Source organism: Watersipora subatra, chromosome 9 (genome assembly GCF_963576615.1).
Source record: "Watersipora subatra chromosome 9, tzWatSuba1.1, whole genome shotgun sequence".
Classification (NCBI taxonomy): domain Eukaryota; kingdom Metazoa; phylum Bryozoa; class Gymnolaemata; order Cheilostomatida; family Watersiporidae; genus Watersipora; species Watersipora subatra.
The window spans coordinates 55,669,476-55,697,099 of NC_088716.1; the positions used below are offsets into that span (position 1 = coordinate 55,669,476).

Below are 27,624 nucleotides of genomic sequence, written 5' to 3' on the forward strand. Positions count from 1 at the left end.
ATTGTAACTTTGCCATTTACTTGTGAGAGTTACCATAGGCCAGTTTAAACTAGCTCTCCAGCATGGCATGATCAGAGGAAGGTAACTACCGTATATTGCACCATGGCTGTTTTAGGTAGCTGTATTACACCATGGCTGTTTTAGGCTGACGACTGCACAGCTCGCTCTCGCAATAATCATGGTCTTCATGCAGTTGACGACATTGATAATAAACGACACTTTCCACACTAATGTCATCGAAATACGTGAGAAGTTGCGAGACCGAGAATTTGTTTATACTGAATACTTGGTTGACCACATTGGAACAGGCATCTGGGTTGGGCTTCTGGTGAGTAGGTTTCATTCTGTCTATCGCTTGATTTTTAAGCAGTTCAGAGTAATTAAAAGATCTTGTATGTATAATTCTTTATTAGCCTTAGTAATCATCAACAAAATGATTTTTTCCGTTACATGTCAAAATTAAAATGAAAAGAAAGTAATCAGGAATAACTGAATAAGTTGTACAATAGTGTTTTAATGTTAAAAGTTGGTAGTCTAATAGTATTGCGGAGTCGGAACAGTGAATTGAAGGTTGTAGTAACAGAAAGTTCATAAACTAAAACATATGATGATGGATGTAGTATGTTGGTGTTACAGAGTAGAAAACAATGTTTGTCACATGTGTGGAAGGATAAATACAAATATTCTGAACATAGTTTAGGCAGAGTTCTACAACCCGTAACACAAATGCAGAAACGAGTGAGTTTGGATTAAGGCAATAGGTTCAAAGATTTTGTAATGTGACTGGCGGATGTGGGGTAATCTGGAATGAACATAGATATATAAACATAGGTATATATATCTATGGGAATGAATGATCGGAAGTACACAATACTTAGTATAGATTAATACAGATTAATATATAATATCAATATATTAATATTATGGTCTTAATATTGAAATAACTGAGAATGCTCTTGCCACATTATTTTTTCTTCTATTTTTAGTTGATCCTGATTGCATCAATTGGAACAGTGGGTCACCGAACACAGAGAAGAGGCTTCGTAAGTAGATCATTGCCTTATTATTGATGTTGATCAGACTTAATGATACTAAGAAACAACTAATAATTCTATAACCAAACCAGACTGGCTAACTTGAGACTTTTCATAGTGTTCACAATCAAATTATTATACTTGTATTTCGCTATTAAAGCTGTTTGCTAAAAGAGGACAAAATATGAATAAACTCAGCTGTCAGCCGATTGTTTTGACTTTACCAGTAGCTAGTCTACTGGTAAGTAGACTAGCTACTAGCTAGAAAAGAATTTTTAGAGAGCTTGAAGAGTTTTGTGTGAGCATTTTAGTTATAGAATGTTTATCTCATGGCGTAACCGCACTCTCCTCAGAGCTGCATGAGAATTTTGAAGTGATTTATAACTTTCGTAAGACCAGAGGCACTCTCTTGACAAGAAGGAAGTGGTATCTAGCGGGTAAGAACTGGTTGAGACGCTAACATTTATATTCTGTCGCAACGACCAGTTCATAGATAGTGTGTTATTATGCTTATTCAGCTTTATGTATAACTTTGACCTCATATTTTGAACACTTAATCTATGAGCGATCAGTCTGTTTCCTGTAACTACGTAGTGAAGACATATACTCATTAAACTGTTTATTCATTGAACCTTTATCTTATTAATCAACATCTTATAGATAGGTTCGGATATCTTTGCCATCTAGATGCTGCCAGGGAGCATCACTAGTATAGTGCAGCGCTTTTAATGATGTTGTTTTTGGTTATGTTAAGGGCATCCAGCTCACCATCTTCATTTGTATAGGGATGGATAGTGTAGTCACCATTGGTCCAACCCTTGCACAGGTGGTAGTGGATTACATGCATTACTAGTGTAACCTACTTGACATCATAGAGAGGATTTGTCTCTTCATACTTTTAAAGTCCACTACTCACTACTTGGTAGCTAGTCTACTGGTAAGTAGACAATGGTGACATTACAATTACTGACAATGGTGACATGGAAAAACGTATAATAGAAGACCATAGTTATTCGTACTTTCTCAAAAGAACACGACTCCCACCCTACACTTTCGACGAATGGCGATTTCTGCCTCGGGCTAAGTGTCATTCTACACTACCATTCAAGTAAAGATGTTGTGTTTACACCGCAACCTGTTTTTTCAGTGTTTTCACTGAGCACTTGGGTTTTATGTTTTTCCCCAGCTGTGATATTGTGTAATGAAGTATATTATTTACCATGTTACTCGCGACTCTCTGGCTTCTTGGACGGTTGTCTCTCAAATAATTTAGCAATAAATCAGACATATGGCTTGGTAACACAGTCTCTCTAACAAGTCAAATCAACAGATAAGCGAGCTAAAAGAAATTTGGCTTTTCAACTGAGAGGCTGATGAGAAGTTGTATTATATTTAGTTAAGCCAAGAATGAGTGAGATTTGATTGAGAAGCTGATGAAAAGTTATATTATATTTAGTTAAGTCAAGGATGAGTGAGATTTGATTGAGAAGCTGATGAGAACTTATATTATATTTAGTTAAGTCAAGGATGAGTGAGATTTGATTGAGAAGCTGATGAGAACTTGTATTATATTTAGTTAAGTCAAGGATGAGTGAGATTTGATTGAGAAGCTGATGAGAACTTGTATTATATTTAGTTAAGTCGAGGATGAGTGAGATTTGATTGAGAAGCTGATGAGAACTTATATTATATTTAGTTAAGTCAAGGATGAGTGAGATTTGATTGAGAAGCTGATGAGAACTTGTATTATATTTAGTTAAGTCAAGGATGAGTGAGATTTGATTGAGAAGCTGATGAGAACTTGTATTATATTTAGTTAAGTCGAGGATGAGTGAGATTTGATTGAGAAGCTGATGAGAAGTTGTATTATATTTAGTTAAGTCAAGGATGAGTGAGATTTGATTGAGAAGCTGATGAGAAGTTATATTATATTTAGTTAAGTCAAGGATGAGTGAGATTTGATTGAGAAGCTGATGAGAACTTATATTATATTTAGTTAAGTCAAGGATGAGTGAGATTTGATTGAGAAGCTGATGAGAACTTATATTATATTTAGTTAAGTCAAGGATGAGTGAGATTTGATTGAGAAGCTGATGAGAACTTGTATTATATTTAGTTAAGTCAAGGATGATTGAGATTTGATTGAGAAGCTGGTGAGAAGTTGTATTATATTTAGTTAAGTCAAAGATGAGTGAGATTTGATTGAGAAGCTGATGAGAAGTTGTATTATATTTAGTTAAGTCGAGGATGAGTGAGATTTGATTGAGAAGCTGATGAGAAGTTGTATTATATTTAGTTAAATCAAGGATGAGTGAGATTTGATTGAGAAGCTGATGAGAACTTGTATTATATTTAGTTAAGCCAAGGATGAGTGAGATTTGATTCCAATCTAAAGTGCATCAGTGACTAGTAAAAGTTTACAACAGGCATTTTGCGTTTATACCCAAAGCATGAAATAATTATAGCGTGAACTTAAGAGAATCATGTACAGTGTATATAAAGGCTCCTCACAGCCCACTTCTGATGAAAGCTATTTAAAAAAAAAGCGTAAAAATAAAAAGTAAAAAAGTAAAAAGCTATTAAAAATTCAAAGCGAAATTAAAGCATATACGTATATTTATAAATAACAATAATAATAAAACATGTTTTAGCAATTAATTGCATGCGTTCTTATTACAGTACTTTTAACTATTTTTTTCCATTTTTCAAAACTTGCAAAAGCAATGATAGCGAGTTAAATTGAGTTATCAAAATCAGAAATGATGTTTTGTGACCTACTGTTTATTGACAATGGTGACATGGAAAAACGTATAATAGAAGACCATAGTTATTCGTACTTTCTCAAAAGACCATGACTCCCACCCTACACTTTCGACGAATGGCGATTTCTGCCTCGGGCTAAGTGTCATTCTACACTACCATTCAAGTAAAGATGTTGTGTTTACACCGCAACCTGTTTTTTCAGTGTTTTCACTGAACACGTGGGTTTTATGTTTTTCCCCAGCTGTGATATTGTGTAATGAAGTATATTATTTACCATGTTACTCGCGACTCTCTGACTTCTTGGACGGTTGTCTCTCAAATAATTTAGCAATAAATCAGACATATGGCTTGGTAACACAGTCTCTCTAACAAGTCAAATCAACAGATAAGCGAGCAAAAAGAAATTTGGCTTTTCAACTGAGAGGCTGATGAGAAGTTGTATTATATTTAGTTAAGCCAAGAATGAGTGAGATTTGATTGAGAAGCTGATGAGAAGTTGTATTATATTTAGTTAAGTCGAGGATGAGTGAGATTTGATTGAGAAGCTGATGAGAAGTTGTATTATATTTAGTTAAGTCGAGGATGAGTGAGATTTGATTGAGAAGCTGATGAGAAGTTGTATTATATTTAGTTAAGTCGAGGATGAGTGAGATTTGATTGAGAAGCTGATGAGAAGTTATATTATATTTAGTTAAGTCAAGGATGAGTGAGATTTGATTGAGAAGCTGATGAGAACTTGTATTATATTTAGTTAAGTCAAGGATGAGTGAGATTTGATTGAGAAGCTGATGAGAACTTGTATTATATTTAGTTAAGTCAAAGATGAGTGAGATTTGATTGAGAAGCTGATGAGAAGTTGTATTATATTTAGTTAAGTCAAGGATGAGTGAGATTTGATTGAGAAGCTGATGAGAACTTGTATTATATTTAGTTAAGTCAAAGATGAGTGAGATTTGATTGAGAAGCTGATGAGAAGTTGTATTATATTTAGTTAAGTCAAGGATGAGTGAGATTTGATTGAGAAGCTGATGAGAACTTGTATTATATTTAGTTAAGCCAAGGATGAGTGAGATTTGATTCCAATCTAAAGTGCATCAGTGACTAGTAAAAGTTTACAACAGGCATTTTGCGTTTATACCCAAAGCATGAAATAATTATAGTGTGAACTTAAGAGAATCATGTGCAGTGTATATAAAGGCTTCTCACAGCCCACTTCTGATGAAAGCTATTTAAAAAAAAGCGTAAAAATAAAAAGCAAAAAAGTAAAAAGCTATTAAAAATTCAAAGCGAAATTAAAGCATATACGTATATTTATAAATAACAATAATAAAACATGTTTTAGCAATTAATTGCATGCGTTCTTATTACAGTACTTTTAACTATTTTTTTCCATTTTTCAAAACTTGCAAAAGCAATGATAGCGAGTTAAGTTGAGTTATCAAAATCAGAAATGATTTTGATAACTCAACTGTTTGGCTTGTTATAACTCGAGTCTAATGTTTGTCCTTATGTAAGTAATGACCTCTCTAATTGTATGTAATGAAAGCCTTCCGAATTATTTACTAACTAGAATGAGTTTGAAATTTAAATTTAAACTATGTTACAATGTAATAGCGTATAGTAGAACATGCTTGTAGAGAAAGATAAAGTGTAACGTGACAATTCGCAATAGACTGACTACTCCACCAACCAGTCATCTATGAATGTATGTATCTGTTTGTTACAGATCATTTCCCACTTGATCTTAAACATGATAGCCTTCGTCTTCTTCCTCGTTGTCACAATTACATTCTCTGTAACCATCAGTGAACTCAATTCCTGTAGGAGTCAAGGACAAGACTATGAAAGGTTAGACTCCAAATTACGCTAATTCTGTCTGGTTTGTGACAATATTAGTAACAATAGATTTAGAACTTTGTAGGTGATCAACTGAACTGTACATTGAGCATGCATAAAATTGCTCTTGCTGCAAGAAAATTTTTTTTTAAACAAAAATGTGTATTTTTTGTTTTCCAGATGCAGCAGCTGAAAGCAACTGATACTTTGGTATTGTTAAAATACTTGTTAGAATTAAGCTGTTATATAGAATCTCAATAGACTGGACCTTGGTGGCTGTACAAACACTTGTGCAATAGTTATATAATTTGATCACAAGTCCAACTGTAATGGTTACCTATTCACTAATCACAGGAAAAAAACTTTGGGCAATAATATATATTTAAAACCAACCAATGTAAAATATACAAAAATATTGACATAACTTTGAAGGAAGCAAATCATGAGACATTTTAAAATAAACAAATTATCGGTTTTATTTCCATGGTGATTTACCTTGTCACATCTTCCATTATTTTTAGAGTATGCATTACTATAGATTGAGGGTCTGTATTTATCAAATATCATATTTGTCTGAATCACTGACTAAGAGGTTTATGTCATTCTGTAGAAACCGTGATGATACTTTTCCACGTAATAAATCTGCCGAAGCAAATACTACTACAGCTGCACAATATTCTACTACGCCATATCAGACTTACATCTTCTATGGTGAAAGCATAGAAGGAGCGTCTGGAAACTTTTACTGTCGCCATGTAAGCCCCAGTTACATCGACCTGCCTTATAGTTGGGTGTTGTTGGGTAGTCTGAAGACTAGGTAATTACAATATTTTGTGCCTTGTCATAGAGCAGAAGAAATAGTTTAGTACATGGTAGGAGAAGTTTTCTTCACTTTTGTAATAAAGATACCTCTGGAGTCTCAAAGCCTTGAAACCTTTTTGGTTTGATTAAACTAACGCAGAAAATGATGTAACCTATTCGGGTTTATGTGAAATGTTTACTTTATATGATTTCTCCAAAGGTGCCACAATTTGCTAACTCTTTTAATATTTTTGTCCAGAGATCAAGTGTATGCCTAAACTTAACACTTTCAAGTCTTCCTTGTATAGATAAAAAGAATTTGCGTTTATGACACCACACGCCAATACCATTTTATTTATGTTTTATTTTTCTGTGGTACCACATGTAAAGCATTTTTTTATGAAAATGATTATGGGCTGCCCAATAAGATGAGTATATTAAACCTAGACGATTTTTTACTAAAATTTCTGCCGCGAGAACCTTTAGTCAGCAATCATGTACATGTAGTTTTTATAAAGAATATTGAGCATTTGGCTAGTAAATATATATAATGAATAAGTAGTCAGACCTACTACTAACAGCAGTTGACACTTTGAAAAGTGCAGAGTGTTATAAATAACTAGAGTGTTGGAATAGGTTAAAATGACTTATCTTTTTCTAGGCTGATGTCTCTCTCTCTCTCTCTCTCTCTCTCTCTCTCTCTCTCTCTCTCTCTCTCTCTCTCTCTCTCTCTCTCTCTCTCTCTCTCTCTCTCTCTCTCTCTCTCTCTCTCTCTCTCTGGTGTTATGACAGGTCTGTTTCGTGCTTCTGCACTCTTCTGGTGACCGGTGGTGTATGGCTGGTTGAATTGCCTCTCCTGTTGTTATTGGTGTTGTTCGTAGCTCCACATCTGCCTGAATTGTATTAGCTTATAAGATATTTCTTGGAGTGTCTGCATGCATTGTTGATTTCACTTCCTTTGTTTGGTTTGTTTCACTTCTTGTTGTCTTTGGCCTGCAAATGACGTAGTATTTTTCAGGAAGGCACAGATGACATTCCTTTGCTAGGCTTGAAAAGGGTTTAGCCTTCCGCATAATTTTCAATTTAATCCTATGGCTAGTCTTGTCAGTCTTAGGCCTCCAGATGTGTTTCCTGAGTTTTGTGCTGTTTTGTTTGTCACTGTGTATAAATGAGGCCTTGTGGTTCTATTGAGATTTAAAGACGTGGTAGTGCATAGTCCCATGTAGGAGCTCTGGAGGCCTGTGTCTTCCCTAGTCAATATGGCCTGATATATTATGTTTGTAGTTATTCAGTTTGTGTCCAGTTGGCAGTTATTTCTTGCTCTACATTTGCAGTTCCTACTTGTAGTTGTGTTCTGCTGGTTACTTAGCAAGCGTCTGTTATGCGAGTTTATGCGCTGTTTTATGTTAGGCATGCAAAAGTAGGTAAGTTTTAGTGTACAGTCTGTATGTATGTCTGTTAAACAATTTGTGCAGTGAGTGTGTAGGTGGAAGTATGTATCAGTAATGTTTATAAACTTTCTGCCTATTTTAGTTTGCTCGTCGACTTTAAAAGGTGGGTTGTACCATGTTATGTAGCTTTCGTTGTCTCCTGTTAATTGCTGGCCGAGTTGATGTATTTGCATTTTAGTGTGTGGCTATCACCACTGTCGTTGAGTGCTTTCTGGTAAGGGGGTGCTGCTTTGTTAAATTCATGCTCTTTACTGGAGAGTGTAGTTAGTCTTACGTTAATCTTGTGATGTAGGTTTTTGATAGCAGTGGGTGGGTGGTTACTATTTTTGTGAACATATAGTGTTGCTGAACGTATTGAGTGTTATGTTTTGCTAGTAAAATCCAGCAACACATAAAATAAGTTTTTAAAGGAAAAAATAAGCTTTTAAAAAAATTTCTAACAACTAAAAGGTAATATTAAATAATAATAAGTGCATATTTAGCGTGTGCAATCGTGATAGAGATATATCTGTATGTAAGAGTGTTAGTAATGATAAGAATAGCTTAGCCTCGTGGTTATGCACTCTCGTTTGTAAACTTCTAATTTAAATGTCGTGAGTTGAAATCCTCTGCAAAGCAGATTTTTAATTGCTAGATTTTAATTGCTCTATATAGACCCAGGGATGAAACAGAAAGACCAACAAACAAACACTGAGGTGTATATACATATATAGTTTTTCTTCCTTTAGAGTAATGTATTTTTGCAACATCAAATTATCATAAATCAAAGGCCGAGATTGCAAAACTGCATAGTCTTCTTTCCTATAACAGATCTCCCTGAATTTCATATTCCCACGACCAAACAGAGCGAAGCGCTGTACAAATGTATAATGCATGTATAAATGCACATGTGTACACAACTCCCGAAAATTATTCATCAACAATGAGACGAACCCTGGTATCAATATTTCATCAACAAATTTAACCATCGTTTTGTAGAGTCGTTGAAGTATAATAACGATACAAAACACATACAAACCTATTTAAATATGTTACCAAGTCTTTGTAAACCGTCGTTATTATCTTAAAACCTACCCATCTGATCGGATTATACACAAATAGACAGATTTATTTGGACGAAAATCGTTATTAAAACTTGCTAAGCCACACTTTTATAAAAGTTAAGACCGGAAATTGAAACGCCAAGCGACAAAGAATAGAACGATTAAGTCGTGTGCATTTCACGAAAGAATAACGTGCACTTTTCGCCAGTCTATAGCATTGTCGAATTGCCGAAGGTTTCGGTAATTAACATAGGAGTACTGAAATCGTTTCATTTTTGCCGATTTCAAATTAACTGACATTTCAGACTCATTTGAGTACTTTGGTATTCTAACTGATGTTCAACGCAGTGTAAGTAAAGGAAATGACGATGATATTTTTTTCTAACCATTTTTATGAGATTACGATATTTAATTATAAGTTTGGATATTCTTCTTGAGACTTCTTGATATTGTTAGCTATGGCGTTTTGAAATGTAAACAAAATTGTGCATTGGTTTTCTATTATTACAGTATTACTATTACTAAGTTTGGATATTCTTTTTGATACTTCTTGATATTGTTAGCTATGACGTTTTTAAATGTAAACAAAATTGTTTATTGGTTTTCTATTATTACTGTATTACTATATTAATAATATTGGTTATTCTAATAATATCAGTGCATTTTACTTCTAATATTGCATTTCTCCTATTGCAGGAAGAGAGATATAAACATATAATCTTTTCCTTTCATTATTGCTGTTTGTCATGACCAAACACTTTTTTAAATAGATTTGCTAAAAATCTATATAAATATCACTTCTTGATATTGTTAGCTATGACGTTTTGAAATGTAAACAAAATTGTGCATTGGTTTTATATTATTACTATATTAATAATGTTGGTTATTCTAATAATATCAGTGCAATTTACTTCTAATATTGGCCAATGTTGCATTTCTCCTATTGCAGGGGGAGAGATATAAACATATAATCTTTTCTTTCATTATTGCTGTTTGTTGTATATAATAACACCCACACCCAGTACATTACAGTTACCATTGCAGTTATCCTATTGCACAGCAGTGCCATTTGACTGCTAATATTGCATTTCTCAACCATCAGTACCCTTTCTTTTTTCCAATATCACTTTGGTCGTGGGCTGTATGACAGTGGAATTTCTAGTAATATCTGTGCTATCTTACCATTCATGTACTAGCCAAAAAGGAAATTTCTCAACTTTGCTCAAGCTTTTGCAATAAACAAGACTTTAACTCCTAACTCTCTCTCTCTTTCTGTTAATGATACATAAACGGAAAAAGTAGGTGCAGCCTTTTTTTGGCAAAATGTTGAAATTGTGAGTGAAGCTGTAATATACTGGTTCTAAGTTCAAAGAGTCCATGATTAAAACACATCTGCAGCTTCTACCATTAGAAGAGACTCTCAGTTCTGCAACGCGCAATGTTTTAGCTATGTTGATGTTTACAATCATCACTGAGCCTGCAATCTAATTGACAAAAGATCTCGCTTCAATTTTCCAATATATTTTAGAAACTAAGACTAAAGATAACTCAAATACGTGTATATGTACTCGCAACTTTGGCCTAAAATAGTGTAGCTTAGCTTGTACATTTATCCTTCTGCACAAATCTTAGCCTTTAGCACAAACACACTATAGACTTGGTCCTAAGTATAATGGGACCCGGATGTATAGCAACAGGTTCTACATGTCTCAGAGACTAGGGGTTGTAACTCATCAGTCTGTCTTGTCTTTACAGGGTATCTTCAAAGTCTGGCTGACATTTGATGTCATTGCATTGCTGTGTGGTCTGGGAGAATTCTTTGTCACTCTTACTCTTATTGTGTACAACAGCATCGCTGCCTGCACTTGCTGCCATGATTGTTGCAACTGCTGTAACCCTGATGTTGATGAGGTTGGTAGAAAAACTGAGATAGTTGTTATTGGAAATCTATTGGCAAAGCCGCCAGTTTCATCATGCGTGTGTTTTAATTTTTGATGTGATTATTGCCTATGAACTAGGTCTCTGAAAGTCGTAATACCTATAGACTAGAAGGTCTTGGATAGTCATAGAACCTATATACTAGAAGGTCTCAGATAGTCATAATACCTATGGACTAGAAAGTCTCTGATAGTCATAGTACCTATATACTAGAAGGTCTCAGATAGTCATAATACCTATGGACTAGAAAGTCTCTGATAGTCATAGTACCTATAGACTAGAAGGTCTCAGATAGTCATAATACCTATAGACTAGAAGGTCTCTGATAGTCATAGTACCTATAGACGAGAAGGTCTGTGATAGTCACAGAACCTATAAACTAGAAGGTCTCTGATAGTCATAGTACTTATAGACTAGAAGGACTTGGATAGTCACAGAACCTATAGACTAGAAGGTCTCTGATAGTCATAGTACCTATAGACTAGAAGGACTTGGATAGTCATAATACCTATAGACTAGAAGGTCTCAGATAGTCATAATACCTATAGACTAGAAGGTCTCTGATAGTCATAGTACCTATAGACTAGAAGGTCTCTGATAGTCACAGAACCTATAGACTAAAAGGTCTCTGATAGTCATAGTATCTATAGACTAGAAGGTCTTTGATAGTCATATTACCTATAGACTAGAAGGTCTCTGATAGTCATAATACCTATAGACTAGAAGGTCTTGGATATTCATAGAACCTATAGACTAGAAGGTTTCTGATAGTCATAATACCTATGGACTAGAAGGTCTCTGATAGTCATAGTACCTAAAGACTAAAACGTCTCTGATAGTCATAATACCTATAGACTAGAAGTTCTTTGATAGTCATAGAACCTATAGACTAGAAGGTCTCTGATAGTCATAGTACCTATAGACTAGAAGGACTTGGATAGTCACAGAACCTATAGACTAGAAGGTCTCTGATAGTCATAGTACCTATAGACTAGAAGGACTTGGATAATCATAATACCTATAGACTAGAAGGTTTCAGATAGTCATAATACCTATAGACTAGAAGGTCTTTGATAGTCATATTACCTATAGACTAAAAGGTCTCTGATAGTCATAGTATCTATAGACTAGAAGGTCTTTGATAGTCATATTACCTATAGACTAGAAGGTTTCTGATAGTCATAATACCTATAGACTAGAAGGTCTTGGATAGTCATAGAACCTATAGACTAGAAGGTTTCTGATAGTCATAATACCTATGGGCTAGAAGGTCTCTGATAGTCATAGTACCTAAAGACTAAAACGTCTCTGATAGTCATAATACCTATAGACTAGAAGTTCTTTGATAGTCATAGAACCTATAGACTAGAAGGTCTCTAATAGTCGTAGTGCCCATAGACTGAAAGGTCTCTGATAGTCATAGTACCTACATACTAGAAGGTTTCTAGTAGTCATAGTACCTATACACTAGAAGGTCTCTGATAGCCACAGAACCTATAGACTAGAAGGTCTCTGATAGTCATAGTACCTATTGACTAGAAGCTCTCTGATAATCATAGAACTTATAGACTAGAAGGTCTCTGATTATCAGAGTGCATACGAAATGGGTGAAAGTTTGCATGAAATTAATACTTTTTGCTTCTTCTATAAAAAATCTGTTAGTATGTAGTCATCTCAATAAAACAGAGATTGATTATATAAATGAAAACTCCTCTAGTTCAATCCACATGTAATACAAAAAGTTTAAGTGAGTGAAGAAAAGTAGTTATCTAGACTCCTTCAACCATGATTACTTTCTGAATGCAACTAATATCTGAATGCACATGAAATATATTAATCAATATTATTTCATTGTAGTTTAAAGACCTTTTTTATCAGTTATTAGAAATTAATGCTCTCCAGCTGCATTTCAGACTTCTTTGCCCACAATTACTTACCATACTGGACGGGCACATCTGGTCTTGCCTAGTACGCCTATGGGACCTATTCCAACCACTCCATCGGCTTATCCTTCTGCTGCACCTCCTGCACCTCCTACACCTCCTGCACCTTCTGCACTGGCTCCAATCCAAGGTAGAACTCAGCATGCTGTAGTCTTTTTGTGAGCTTACTTTTTTTCTCTGTGGAGATATTTTCTAAAGTTTTTAGAGTTACCGCGCAGATCACAGTATATATACACATTCTAAGATATTACCAAGTTGGTTTTTGTGTAGCTGTGTTCATTGTTGACTGGCAGCTAGCGATAGTCCACTTTTCATCAGCCAAATTTCCAAGCAATGCAATCGTTTTTTCTCTTGCCACGAAAAGTCCAAGGTGAAATTGGGTTGTCATAACAAAAAGGAACATTTGAAAAAATCTAATGCCTTTCAGACTAATTTGTATCTAAAATTCAACTGGTCTATTCTGTAATGGAAAAACAGTTGGCCATACAAAACCAAAAAGAGCTTCACTTTTTATCGATAAATATTTGCATCGTGATACGTCTCTCTTTAATAAAATGCAATCAGAACCTTGCCAACAGTTACGGTACCGCTTTATACATAGGTGAATGACTTGAGCGAATGAATGAGTGTGATAGATACTTTTTATGACAGAGTTACAAAGTCAATTAACAACTTCTTTCAGGCCACTTATGGAAATGTCAGAGAAATTGTAGTAATATCGATAGTACATCTAACACCTTGAAAATATCCTTTGATAGTGCCACATTGAAAAGCCAATTGTTTAAAGTTTCCTTTCCGTATATGCATATAAGTGTTAGAAAAAAATCAAGGTCTTTGAATAAATTTTGGACCTTTATCCTTTACCGACAAATTTACTTACGGTGTTTTATGTGCTAAAGTCTGTATGCAGTACATGTGTATGCTAGATCACAGCGCTACATATTGTAGTGAAATTACCTGGCGAAAAACCTATTTGCGTATTTTTCCTCATTGATTGTGTTCGTAAATTATAATAATTAAAAATAGTAAATCATCTTTGTGTCATATTTTGGGCTAGCATTTTGTACAGTCTTTTTTGCGCTTTTGAGAAAGATGCGCTCTCTCACTACTAGAACTCAGACGAGTGCAGACAGTTTTTTATCGCTAATAGCTTAAACGGAAACTTGGAGGTAGTGTAACTTTGTCGGCGTGCAATATATATCTTTGTTGTCTTATCTGTGGCATAATTAAATATATATACATTATATTACTTTGTTTTGTAACCTTCTCATGAGTACGCTAAATAGCTGTGTTACATATTACCTTTGCCTCATTTGTATTCAGCTAACATTACTTGACAGCATGTGACCTAGCGCTGTCTCTCTATCAAGTCATTATTTTAACGAGTCTAGTATACGCATTTAATTTTTTATACACCACGAGTGTAAAAAGAAAACCTAACAAATGTGTCATGAAAATCAAAGCTAGCTATTCGATGAAGCTATATAATATTTGGGCTAAAAATAAAATACAAAACACCAACACTTTGGCCTATTGAACCTCATTTTTCTTTAGAGCTGAACTAAAACAATTTCAAAATTTCAAAACTTTTTGTGCCCATATATACCTTACCACCCGACAGCAATGGTATATACCTTACTACCCGGCAGCAATGGTATATACCTTACCACCCGGCAGCAATGGTATATACCTTACTACCCAGCAGCGATAGTATATACCTTACCACCCGGCAGCAATGGTATATACCTTACTACCCGGCAGCGATGGTATATACCTTACCACTCGGCAGCGATGGTATATACCTTACTACCAGGCAGCGATGGTATATACCTTACCACCCGGCAGCAATGGTACATACCTTACCACCCGGCAGCAATGGTATATACCTTACCACCCGGCAAGGTGATTTTTATTTGAGCAACTTCTAACTGATTTAATTTTTTTTTAGAACAAAAATATGGACAGCTTCCTCCTCTGTACTCTACTCTCAGTTAAGATCCTCTACATTGTAAGATAATATTCATTCCCTCAAAACTGCCATGGAAATATCTACTTATCGATCTCCTACTTCTGATGAGCTGCTGATGGCCTGCAACAGCACAACTGAAATGTTTATTTTGGTAAACTGTAACTGCTTTTTGTCAACACAACATGTAACAGACATTTGGAAGGCAACTTGAAGCTTTTTGGGAAGCTAATTGAACTCTACTGCGTTTTACACAACTGCTGCATAGTACTCATTGTACTAATGTTGCTGCTAATCTGTCATGCTAGAATCCAGTATACTTTTCGCTCACTTTTATATGTTTTTTTAAAGATTTTTTCACATATTTAAAGTATTTTTCATGTATGTATTTAAAAATAAACAAGTTAGAGAATACTTAAGCTGTTCTTTAAACTATGAGTTGAAGTCGGAAACATAAATATTATAACAGTACTTCATCAAACTTGGCAATATGCATGTAACGTGTATTTAAATCCTTTTATCAAAAACTTATATACCGTAACCAAGTAGTTAATTACATAATGTAAATATTTTTTCAAGTCCCCCACTGTTATAATTTATTACTACACACTCGCATTATATAAGTTTTATATAAGTAGCTCTTATCAAACTTGGTAAAGTATATGTATTTAAAATCCATTAATCGAAAATTTATATAACCAAGTAGTTACATGTAATTATATAATTTAAATCCTTTTTGAAAGTTTCTATGTTTATATACGTAAGCTTATCAAACAGCGGTTAATTCCAATTAGAAAAATAATAGTGTAATAATAATAGAGTGTTATGAAAAATATTTTTAATTTAATTTGACCCTCTGTGTGTTGTTTATAAACTTTTATTGGTGTGGCTAGTACACTATTAGTAATTTACTACCTGTCATAACCACCCAAAAAGGTGAACACAGCAAACCAGACCAGAGCCTCAAAAATGCCCGTATCTCGATCGAAGTAACTCTCCTATTGTAAGGAGAAGCTATATGGGCTATAAATAGAGCAAAAAATTGTCATTTTAATTCCAGTAGTTTCTGGATGAACAACTCTATCTGTTGCAGACTGAATCAAGATTAAATCAGTTTTTTTAGCAAAATACAAAAGAAATAAAAATTGGTGAATAATAGCAGTCTGATCAAGGATGAGCTCCAGTTGCACCTATCTAGACTGAGCTCAGAAGAATTGAAGTCATTCTGTTACAAGTTTCATGCTTCGGTTACATTGACCTCTTATTTCGGGTTTTGTCATTTGTGGTCACCATCGCAAATGATCTTCCTCTAGGTATATTACTCTTGTGACCATTTGCTCCTGAGATTTGGCACATGAGCAATTGTGATTGGACGTCCTTTCTAATGCCACCAATAGTCCTTCTGTGACTAGAACCAGCAACCTGCTGATCTAAGTCGAATGACTAACCACTGAATCACGTCTGCTAGTTTCAGTTACCTTGAAAGCAACTGAACTGATGACTGTGACATCAGAAGCTTCCATTTGGAGAAACGACTTCAATTACCTTTCGTTGTTACTCTTAGTTAAAGATGTATTGTACACAAAATTGTAGTAGATTCTATCAGAAAGTATTAGTACTTTTTAAATAATTTGCTATTTTTTTTCATGTTTTAGGGGATTTGAATGCCAGGATGTTTCAAGATTAAAATCAATGAAACTTGGCCGAGGTTAAAATGTGCACATGCAAACGAAAGTGCGATTATGATGTCTATAGTTGCATTTCAACAAATAGATCGACAAGATACAGATGCAAATCCTGCAATCTGAATGCAATAGCCGATATCAATAACAAGAGAGGCAGCCGAGCAACTAGTGATGTCATTTCAGCATATATTTCTCTTCCGAGTGTTTTAACCGTGATTAAATTTTGTCAATTTTAATCTTGAAACGTATACTGGCAGTCAGTCAATCCCGCTCACACCCATTCAACAGTGATTTCTAACAGACAAAATACTTTGAATAATCTGGACAATGGTTAGAATTTTGCTAAAGATTACCAATTTTAAACAACGAAAGGCATCTGTCAATTGGTATCGCAAGGTACAGATAATAAAGTTAAAGGGAATTGTATTCTGACAGTTCACTAGCCCCATCATTTTTTCTGTATCTGGGCAGTCACTTCTCAAAGGATAAAACTTGGCATATCTAACTAGAGTATCTAGGACATGCTTTGGCTAAATCTAGAACACCCTGGAATACGAATAGTCTACGGGACATATACTTACAGCGGTATAGCAATTACTCGCTCGTGGAAAGCATGATGTCTTAACAAAGAAAGAGCAAGATGTCAGTGCCCAGCGGACTTTCGAATTAAATAAATTTGCATCAGAATGACCTCTGTAAAACTAGCCTCACAAGTATTAACTTAAGCCTCACTTATTAGCTCACAAATTAGCCTCACTTAAGTATTAACCAAGTGTATATAATTGGTCAGGCAGCGTACAGAGCAAAGTGATAGTCAAATATTTTTATGAAAGCTGGTCAAAAAGATAGAGCATCTCAAAACGATCTTGCCTGCAAGGGTCGATTTATTGCTAAAACATTCAAAGTATAATCTTGCAACTGGGAGATTCACGTAAAAAAAAACTGAGCAACGATATTAAAAATTAGAATTAGTAAAAACTTAACAAAAATATCAAACAGATTTGCATCAAAATTAGCTGCTTTGGAGAGGGTAAAAAGCCTGCTTCTATAAAATGATAAAAATGAGCTATTAGCTAACAACTAACTAACAACTGAGCTATACTTCGCTCCATAGATAGAAAAGTCATGCTTACTTCCGAGCATCTCCTTGCAAGCGATGTACTTGTTGATGAAGAATGAGCGGTTAAGAATGAGAACGATAACAGCGATAACAGTGATAATCCCGATGACGATAATGAGAATCACATATGATGATTGTTTTGTATCAGTTACCTCCTTGCACACCAAGTCGGAGAGCTTGTAGTCGAGTAGGGCAGCGCCAGCCTGCATGTATAACACCAGCGCAAGGCCTTGAATGCATTATCAAACAGTGGATTTTATCATGTATCATGTAACAGTATGTATGGATGGCATCAGCAGTGAACTACATTCGGTACTCACTTAATGACGGGTGATGTTCTGAAGACCCGTCATTAGGCTACTGGATAGAATAGTAGGCTACTGTACAGCATATGTATAGACTATTTACACTGCGATGTACTTCTTCACCTTTTCTCTTTCTCTTGGCTTTTTCAATAATAAGTGTCAACATAAAATTTTAATTTTTTTAATTTTAGCTTTTGCGCATGCATGATCATGCAAACAAATGTTAGGCTACCTTGAAATAGATATCACGATTTTTACATATTCTTTATGTTCACCGTGACACACCAACAGTACAACATATTTTGACAATCTCTAACATACATCCGTCCATATCTCCAAATCAATGTGAACCGAGCCCGTCGTTAAGTAAAGACTACAGTATATATAATAGAGATAACCCTATGTGTCATTTTCTCTCGCAGATCATAATGCAATCCTCCTTTTATTCAAATCGAATTCGAGAACTTGCGCAGAATTTACACTTTACGTTATATGAAATTTTCCACGTACTGTGAAGCAAAAATTATATAAATTCTTCAAGTTATGTAAAATTTATACAATAGATTTACGTTATATGAGCATATGCTGTATACGCGTGTATATGTGCACAACATGTATATATAAGCGTATTTACTCAAACACACCGTAGCCTCAGACACCATTCAACAAAACCCAAGTAGCTAGTAGGTCTGACCAATCATGAGTTGAGGCCTACATGGGCCTCAACTTTTTTGTATACAAGTATCCTGCATTTTATGGAAAGTAAAATTTTTTTTATTATGCATAGGACAAACATTTAAACTGGTTTCCTAATGCTACAACATCCTGTATAACTATGTTACTATTAATTTCAATAAAGCTAACAGGTCCAACAGAGTGAGTGAGATGAATACGCACCATTGCATCATTAGGCCCAGGTGAGCACGTAACCTTGTCAGCATCCACCAGTAAAGACTTGTTACCCGACCTCAACCAGCTTGAGAAATTACGGGCTAGGCAGTTACACAGGATAAAGTTACCTGAAGAAATAGCGATAGTCTTGTGACAACATTTCTACTTTACTGGTAAACTTTGTATCATTGTAGATAATTATTATATACAAACACATATTGCCTGTTGAAACAGTAATAGTCAAGTGATAAGCTTCGACTAAAACACATTCTCCCAGCTAAATATTTTTCTAAATTATTAATGGCAGCATTTGGCAGCTTCACTGCGCGCAGAGCATCGTGTGAGAAATATTTGTTAGCTCATTAGTAGGCCGTGCTGGTCATTTGGCCTTTATCAGAGTAACCTTTGTGAGATAATATAAAAAACTAAGCATGCTTTCACTTACTAGCATATAGGGCAGTTTTGTCTGATGGGTACATGTCATTTTTTCATCCATGGTCACAAATGCAAAACGAGGATTTCGAGAGTCAGAGCAATATCAAAATAATGGCAATACATTTTTGCGCGAGGAAACAAGGCAAAGCATATCGATACACGTTAACTGGTTTATGGTAAGAATATTTCTATGGCAGTCATGTGACTCGATTAAAATACAAGCGATTCAAAAAGGGTAGGATGCTCTTACACAAAATTTTAGTAGATTCTATCAGAAAGTATCGACATTTTTCTACCATTTGTAATTGTTTTTGATGCTTGAGGTGATCTGAATGCCAGGATGTTTCAAGATTAAAATCGACAAAATTTGCTGACGATTAAAACGCTAAAAAAAACTTTACAACTGTAGACATCATAATAACGCTTGAGCTGAGCGTTTTAACCTCAATCAAGTTTTGTCGATTTCTTGTCGAATCTTGAAACATCCTGGCAGTTAGATCGCCTGAAACATCAAAAAGAATCGCAAATTATAGAAAAAACCAATACTTTTTAATAACATCTATTAAAATTTGGTATAAGTTATCTTAAATTAGTGGCTGGAGTAGAGATTAGTTGTTTCATTCACAAGTCTGCCATATAACAGTAACAAAATGGATTCAATATCAACCCAAATTAGATTGACAGATGGTGTGATGATATTTTTCTGGTTCAGATACTCCCACAGAGACCAAAGCACAGTTTTTATCAATGGCAGACGATGTTCAAGAGAGCTACGACAGTCGACACCTAATATGTCAGTTATGTTTAACTTGGCTTGGTCAGGCACAACCGAGGCATGATGTTGAATCGTTAATGTATTATTCGCTGGTGGGAAGGTCACTCGAATACATCACTACCAGCAAAGTCATGTTGTTTCTCTACTGAAAATGCAATTGTGTAAAAATAGAACAAGTATAACAGTACCATGCTATGTTCTTGATATTGTAACAATATGGTGGGTCTTTAGTTACATAATTATTTATTATTACAATGTTCATTTCAATTACAATGTTTGTTTTCTGGCAGTGATCTTCAGTTTGGGCTTGTGTAATAACCTCGGGAAAGACCCTTGTTGTCAATAAAGTGGTCACCCTTCGTCTACTCCATGACCCACCAACTTTGGTCGGTCACTATGATCAGACCAAACTATTAGAAAGTCTATGTTAGGCAACACGAGTAACCTATCACCTAATGTTCAATATAGCGTACATGTATAACTAGTGTCTGGTGTTGAGGAAGTAGTCAACCCATGAAAACTGGCCTTGTCTAGTGCAGCTGGTCTTGTTTCAACTAAATTATTGTTTAGCTGTAGCCAAACCAGCGGCCCAGATAGAGTTTCAAGTTTTACCACGAGCACAAAGTTTGCCAACACGTAAATTATAGATAAGGCAATTATATTACACACCGTAGAGTTTCAAATAAAAATGTGAAGCATGATTGAACCTGCATACAACTGCAAATACAAATGAAACAAGACAGCATACATAGATGGTACCTATATCTATAGATGGTACCTATATCTATGGTACCCACCGGAGAGGGTTACATTTCGCAGAGAACCCTGGCCATCATCATAGAGAATGTCGATATCATCCATGAGCGTCTGAAATATCACATTCATAGCATTCTGGTGCAACAGAAGGGACTGAAGGTGTGTAAGATTTGAGAGTCGGACATTAATTCTTTGAAATAGAAAAGCAAGGATTAGATGAAGAATATGCTGGCAAAGGTGAATGGATGTAAGACGCGAGCTAAAGACACCAGGCAGTCCAAATATTTTGGAAACCAGACATGAATTAATAACCCAAAATACAGACTCAGAATACCCATTTTCAATCGTGCTTTCTATCTAGACATATACAAATTCTCAAAACGTTCTAGAAAAGAGTACCACAGCCAACCTGTCTAGTTTGTTGTTGGAGAGGTCGAGCAGCTGCAAGTTGGGCATACCAAAAAAGAAACCACCCGGAAGAGCGATAATCTTGTTGCGACTCAAGCGCAGTGAGGTCAGACTAGGCATGGAGCTGTTGACAAAGAGCACCTGCAGCCTCTCCATCACCTGCAATGTGAGTCCAATGCTAAACTCCCAAGGATTCATATATAAAGTCACGAGACGCTATTGTTCAGCTCAATCCCTAATACAAGCGGATGAATTAACATACTTATGATACTACGTAGAAATACCAATCATAGAGACTAAACAATCTGCATATCACACACAAAAATTCAGAATAGAAAAAGCAGCCTTCAGTACAGCATCACACCATTCAGGCACAATAGGACAGGTGACTGCATAGTCTGGTGTTACCTTTATAACTGTATAGGATGATGAGAAATCAATTGTACGGGATTAACAATGGCATTTCTATTAATTAAGCCTCAAAAGAATGTGTGGCACGATGAGGGTGAATAAAAGGAATGCATTCACTAGTTTACACAAATACTGTTAGTAGGATGGCTGTCACCCTTTACCAAACACGTTCAACGCATCCTCGAGTATGTATAGTCAAAGCCCTAATTGCTCCACCATCTGACACTGCATCACACTGCTGAAAGAATAAAAGTATGCGGCTCGCATAATACATTTAACTCAGATCTTTTGACCTCCTCAAAAAGCTCCTACAACTTGAAAACCCAGACAAACCTTTCCAATATCTCTAACCCTGCCAGCGCCAAAGGCATTACTAAAAGAAAGTGTCGTTAGGTTGCTATGATTGAAGACACTAGGGTGAGATACACTCTCATCGATATTCCACTCATTGTCGTCCAGGATTAGCTGCTTGAGATTCTTCAGACTGTAGAAGGCGCCTGGTTGTATTCTACAACAGAAAAGCCTTCATTGAGGTGTCACCCTGTTGGTAGAGACGGCATTACATTCCAACAGAAGACAGAAATAAGACTCGATCACTGTTGGATGAAACATTGCCGCTTATCACTATGTTTCCATGACGCGGTTACCAGTCATCTCAAAGATTGCGTCATCCGCAATATGGAGGTGACAAAAACCCACAAGCCAACCGAGTTTTGTTCCTCACAAATTTTTGTCAAATTTTCCATATTTGTGAAAGATGAAAACGACACTCGCAAATGATGCACAAAAAATGAACTTATTTAATAAAGCAGCCGTGTTAATACGCGACATGCGAACCAGCATTCATCACTCTTACTCTGAAATATCAAGTCAGATTCGATGCTTTAAATCGTCAAATATTGTTTGTAGCTTTAAACTCTTTGAAAAAGGTGGTTATCGCCTCTGACCCTGTTTGTTTTCAGACTTAACTTTGACTGCATAGTCTTCAAAAATGGATTATACCCTTCAACTAAATTACAAAAGTTGATTTTGGTGATAAAAGGAAGACTGTAGTGAGCTAGTGTTCGACACCAACAAAGACAAGCAATGTAGTTTTTTTCTTCTTGCATCTCAGACTTGACACATCCATGTATTATAAGCTACACCAAATTAATCCATTTCAATGTCTGCTTCGTACTTTGAAACAGTTATATGTTGGAACAAATATTCTTATAAGAACACATTGTATTTCGTTTAATTTGTTTCAAAGGCAAATAAATGATAAATATTTCAATTAATTACATATGACAATAGGCTATATAAAAAACTAAAGGTAAAGACTTGAATTATATGTAGAAACTAAAATGATAGAGGGAATAATCAGTAAGAGGTTTGTATGTTCACTTTATCTTGAAGTCGTATGAATGGAGGGGTAGAGCTGGTAATGCTTACATTCAGTGGGAGAGTTAATCATAGAAATACACAACGTAACTCACACTAGATACAGTTTAATTTACTTCATGTACTTTGTATTATCCCACGACCAAACACGAGCGAAGTGAGTGTTTGGGAGCTTTATGATAAATGCATATGTGCACACAACTCCCGAAAATTATCCACCGACAGCCATACCCAAACCCTTGTACCGAAATCCCATCAAAAAATTTAACCATTTTTCTGTCGAGTCGTTTAAGTATAATAATGATACAAAACACCTATACACCTATTTAAATATGTTACCAAGTATTTGAAAAGTGTCAGCAGTATCCTAAAACTTACCCATCTGATCGGATTATACATAACTAGAAAGATTAATTTGGCCTAAAATCGCCATTAAAACCTGACAAGCCTTTTTAATCAAAATTAGGACTGGCCAACAAAACGCCCATAAAGCCGTGCGACAGATAGTAAAACCATAAAGGCGTGCGCATTTCACGAGAAAAACGTGCACATTTCAACAGTCTATGGCATTGTCTAATTGCCGAAGGTTTCTGTAATAAACGTAGACCGTTTGAGGCGGAGGAGACCAATTTACAGGTATGAAAATGTGGTACACAGTTTATCAGCCTATGTTTTTTTGTCCAATTACCGAAGGTTTCATTACATTATCTAGAACATTAGCCAAATTTCTTTACATCTTATGTACAAGCTAGGGCTGAACTACAACGCCCCTTTATGACAAGAACATTTGATTATCATGATTATCACTTTGGTTGTGGGCTGTATGACAGGGGAATTTCTAGTTTTATAATTTCATTTTTAATTTTTATCACTTTTTGCACTTTCCCCTACAAAACTGCAGTATTTTGAGAAACTTGGGACATCGTATGTTGAAAATTTCTTCAAATGGCAACACAAATATTCACTCAAATGTTACATCGAATGTCAAAAAATGTGTATGTAGAGGTCATAAGTTGAGGTTTGACTTTATACATACTTTAGTCTATAATATGAGAGACTTCTAATGTATGCAGTTTGAGCCAATCTAATTCTAAAGGAACATACAAACATGGCTCCTGCCCTTGTAGGCTTAATGGCCAAGTATAGAATAATGATGAGACTATGATTAGCTCAAGCTAATCAGAGTGTAAGCCTGTAAGCCTAACTGAGCCAATATCAGACTTGTTGGGGCTGGCAACCAGTGTCAGAATGCTTGTAAGATGATGTGGCGAGATGGTCCTGAAGCTAATTAAATTGATTTATTCTCAAGCCACTAACTTCTGCAGTAAAACTTTAACAATCACAACTAGAAGCAAATTTTAATTTTGCCCAACTTATTCCAGTTTTTCTCATAGATTGGTCCAAAAGCAAAGGAATGAAGAAATAAACCATTTAGAAATTTCATTTACTGATAGGAACATCTCGAGACTTGGTGTTTAGTCATACCGCTGAGCCTTCGTTCCTACTCAATAACCATGACATACTCACCGACTGAACCTGTTGTTAGATAAATCAAGAGTGTGGAGGCTATTATGACTGTTATTTCCTAGGATATTGTCACCAATAATGCTCAGATCGTGTCCTGTGAAGACAACTACAGTCAAACATGGATAACTCGCCCATGAATAGCTCGAACACATGGTTAATTCGAACGGTTTCTTTGGTCCGTTCCCACGTAATGATAAATTGCTATAGACAACTCGAACTCAACACTGTTAATTCGAACTGTTTTTTTGCCCAACGGCTATCGAAGCGGTTATTATCGCTTTAGAAAATCCCTTTATTCAAAGCCATAGAGGTAAACCTCATCTTTTCGTAATTCATAAGCGTCGTTATTACCACCATCGGCAATATATTTTTGTCAACGACTTTTCTAAAGGTTTGGTGAAATTAGATTTATACTGCTATACGATTAATAGCACGGGCTAGCCGGGTCACGCGTGCAAGGATTTTCGCCACGCACGAAAATCCTTGAGTGCGTGACCCGGCTAGCCCGTGCACTTTACCTTTTCAGCATGGGCAGCAATAAACACGTCATGAAACACTGAGGCATGTTTTGGGTGAGGCGAACCAATTGTATGTAAGCACGGATTGAGATGGAGCTGGTGGTGTTGTTCCGCAGCACGACGATGAGTTCTTTAGAGCCCCCTCCAAGGTTGCATTGTATAAGTATCTAACATTTCTTTAATTTTTTGCATATACGTGTAATGCTATATTGTTGTAAAAGCTTACCAAAAGCTTTAGCTGTGAAACAAAACGAAACCCCGTACAAAGTTATTTTTCAGACTCGTGATCGTATTGAAAAAATTTCCAATACACTTTGATGAAAAAATCTGTTAGATTGCCATCATAAAGCTTAAGTCAAGCTAAATTTGCGCTATCTATTCTAATATAGCTAAATATTCTAATACAAGTAATGCTTTTGTTTAGCTATTTATTAGATAGCCATAGCTGAGGCTTATATAAACTAGGTCTGGAAGGCAACAGTGCAATACATACTATGAGAGTGAATAAACCACATCTTGTGTTATTATTCATACAGGAACATAACAGAAGTTATTGGCGACAAGGATGGGATATTCTTGAGCAGTACAACTGATATTCTTACAAGAATATAACCCAAAACCTATACAGCATTCTCAGTATATACAAGTATGTCTTCGGAAGTGGATAAGTTAATCGAAGTCATTACGGCTCAAAACCAAAAGATGGAGGAGCAACACAAAGCTCATCAAGAACAACAACAAGCTTATCTGGAAGAGAATAGGAAACTCATGGAACTGCTGGTGAAAGGTCAAACCGAGACAGCAGCGAAGCTAGCACCATCGGCAGCCTTACCCAAGTTTTCAGAGTATGATCCAGCTACCGAACTATTGACTGATTACATGAATCGATATGACACTTTTGTAGCAGCTCACTCTATACCTGAGGAGAGGAAAGCTAACGTGTTCTTAATTAATCAGTCACCTGTTCTTTACAAACAGATCAGCAACATGGCTAGCCAACTGGAGACCCCAAAACTTATAAAGGAAGTTACCATGGAAGAAATAGATAATTTTTTAAAAGAACAATATGATCCCACACGATTTTTAGTACGCGAGCGTTATAAATTCTGGAGTACTATGAAAAGGAAACCTGGAGAAACTATTCATGAATTAGCGAATAGAATTAGACAGGAAGCGACCACATGTGACTTTTCTAATATTGATGATCCATTAGATGAAGCTATGAGAACACGGTTTGTCTGCTCAGTAAATAATGAAGCAGTTCTCAAAGCACTGTTCAAAGTAAAAGAAACTGAGCTATCTTTTAAAAGAGCTATTGAAATTGCGACAGAAACGGAGGACGCAGCCAAGATAGCCAAAGAAACCGTATATGGAGAACAACAAAAAGTTAACAAGGTACAACCAGATCATAGAACACCACCAGGAACTTCAAACTACAAAGAAGCAAGACAGACAACTTTCAATTGCTACAGATGCAATAAAACTACACATACTGCTAAGGAATGTCCATACAGATCTGCTACATGTAATTTTTGCCAGAAGTTAGGACATCTAAGAGTTGCCTGCCGAAAAAGAAAAGCAACTACTAATAAAAGGCCTATAGCACAGAAATCTATACCAAAACAACAGCTTAAAACTATTCGAAGAATACATATGGAACAACTTCAAAAGAGTATTGAGATAGAAGAGCAGATCATCGAGATGGAGTTAGATACAGGAGCCTGTGACAACTTCATTACTGAGGAAGTCTGGTGTAAACTTGGAAAACCTGTACTCTCTACAACAACGACAAACTACGAATCTGCTTCAAAACATCCTATTGAAGTAATTGGACAGTGCCAGCTGAATACTAAAACCGTAAAGGGAAATCCTATTGCTTTGAACTTTGTAGTTAGCCGGGTTCCAAATCTCAACCTGATAGGACGAGGAGCAATCAAACTATTGGGGATATCAATAGACAACCTGCTCAGCCAACAAACTACTACGACTTGTAAATTAGTAGACCAGGAAACGGCTGACAAAAGTCTACAACAATCTTGCGAGCAACTCTGCAATGAATTTCCTGATCTATTTAACAACGATCTAGGCTGTTTAAAGGATTACGAGCTAGAAATAAAATTCAAGGCAGATGCCAAACCAGTGTTTCACAAATCTCGACCTGTTCCATTTGCTATTCAAGATGAATTAAATCTAGCCTACGAAACTGGAATTCAAAGAGGAATCTGGAAACCAGTACAGTTTAATCAATATGGTACGCCTGTAGTTCCGGTCAGGAAAGCGCAACTTTCCAACAGTCATCAAAGATCGATCAGAGTATGTGGAGACTACTCACAAACAGTCAATCCACAATTAGAGACTCACCGACAGCCTATACCTCTACCCGAAGACCTGATGAACAAGTTAGGAGGAGGATACGGATATACTAAAATTGATCTAGCGGATGCATACAACCAAATTCCCCTGGGACCAAACAGTCAGAAAAAGCTTGCTCTTAGCACTCAAAAAGGAGTACTACTACAGATGAGACTTCCGTTTGGAATCAGTTCAGCACCTGGATATTTTCAGGAGATAATGGAACAATTGACAGCTGATCTACCAGGGGTAGCTGTATATTTAGATGATATACTGGTTAGTGGTA

General features: G+C 35.8%; 2 protein-coding genes across 2 annotated transcripts; one reads left to right on the forward strand and one right to left on the reverse strand.

Annotated features, from left to right (window-relative positions):
* The first annotated feature begins 63 nt into the window (after window positions 1-63).
* On the forward strand, window positions 64-15,234 carry LOC137403526 (uncharacterized). Its single transcript, XM_068089465.1, has 7 exons — window positions 64-328; window positions 987-1,043; window positions 5,524-5,645; window positions 6,244-6,388; window positions 10,684-10,839; window positions 12,780-12,939; window positions 14,758-15,234. The coding sequence occupies exons 1-7, from the start codon at window positions 179-181 to the stop codon at window positions 14,802-14,804; spliced, it is 837 nt and encodes a 278-aa protein (XP_067945566.1). The 5' UTR covers window positions 64-178; the 3' UTR covers window positions 14,805-15,234.
* Window positions 15,235-16,822: 1,588 nt separating this feature from the next.
* LOC137405245 (trophoblast glycoprotein-like) lies at window positions 16,823-24,620 on the reverse strand. Its single transcript, XM_068091475.1, has 6 exons — window positions 24,469-24,620; window positions 21,895-22,069; window positions 21,152-21,309; window positions 20,784-20,932; window positions 18,783-18,904; window positions 16,823-17,783 (listed from the first exon to the last, which is right to left on the reverse strand). The coding sequence occupies exons 1-6, from the start codon at window positions 24,618-24,620 to the stop codon at window positions 17,541-17,543; spliced, it is 999 nt and encodes a 332-aa protein (XP_067947576.1). The 3' UTR covers window positions 16,823-17,540.
* Between the last annotated feature and the right edge of the window lie 3,004 nt (window positions 24,621-27,624).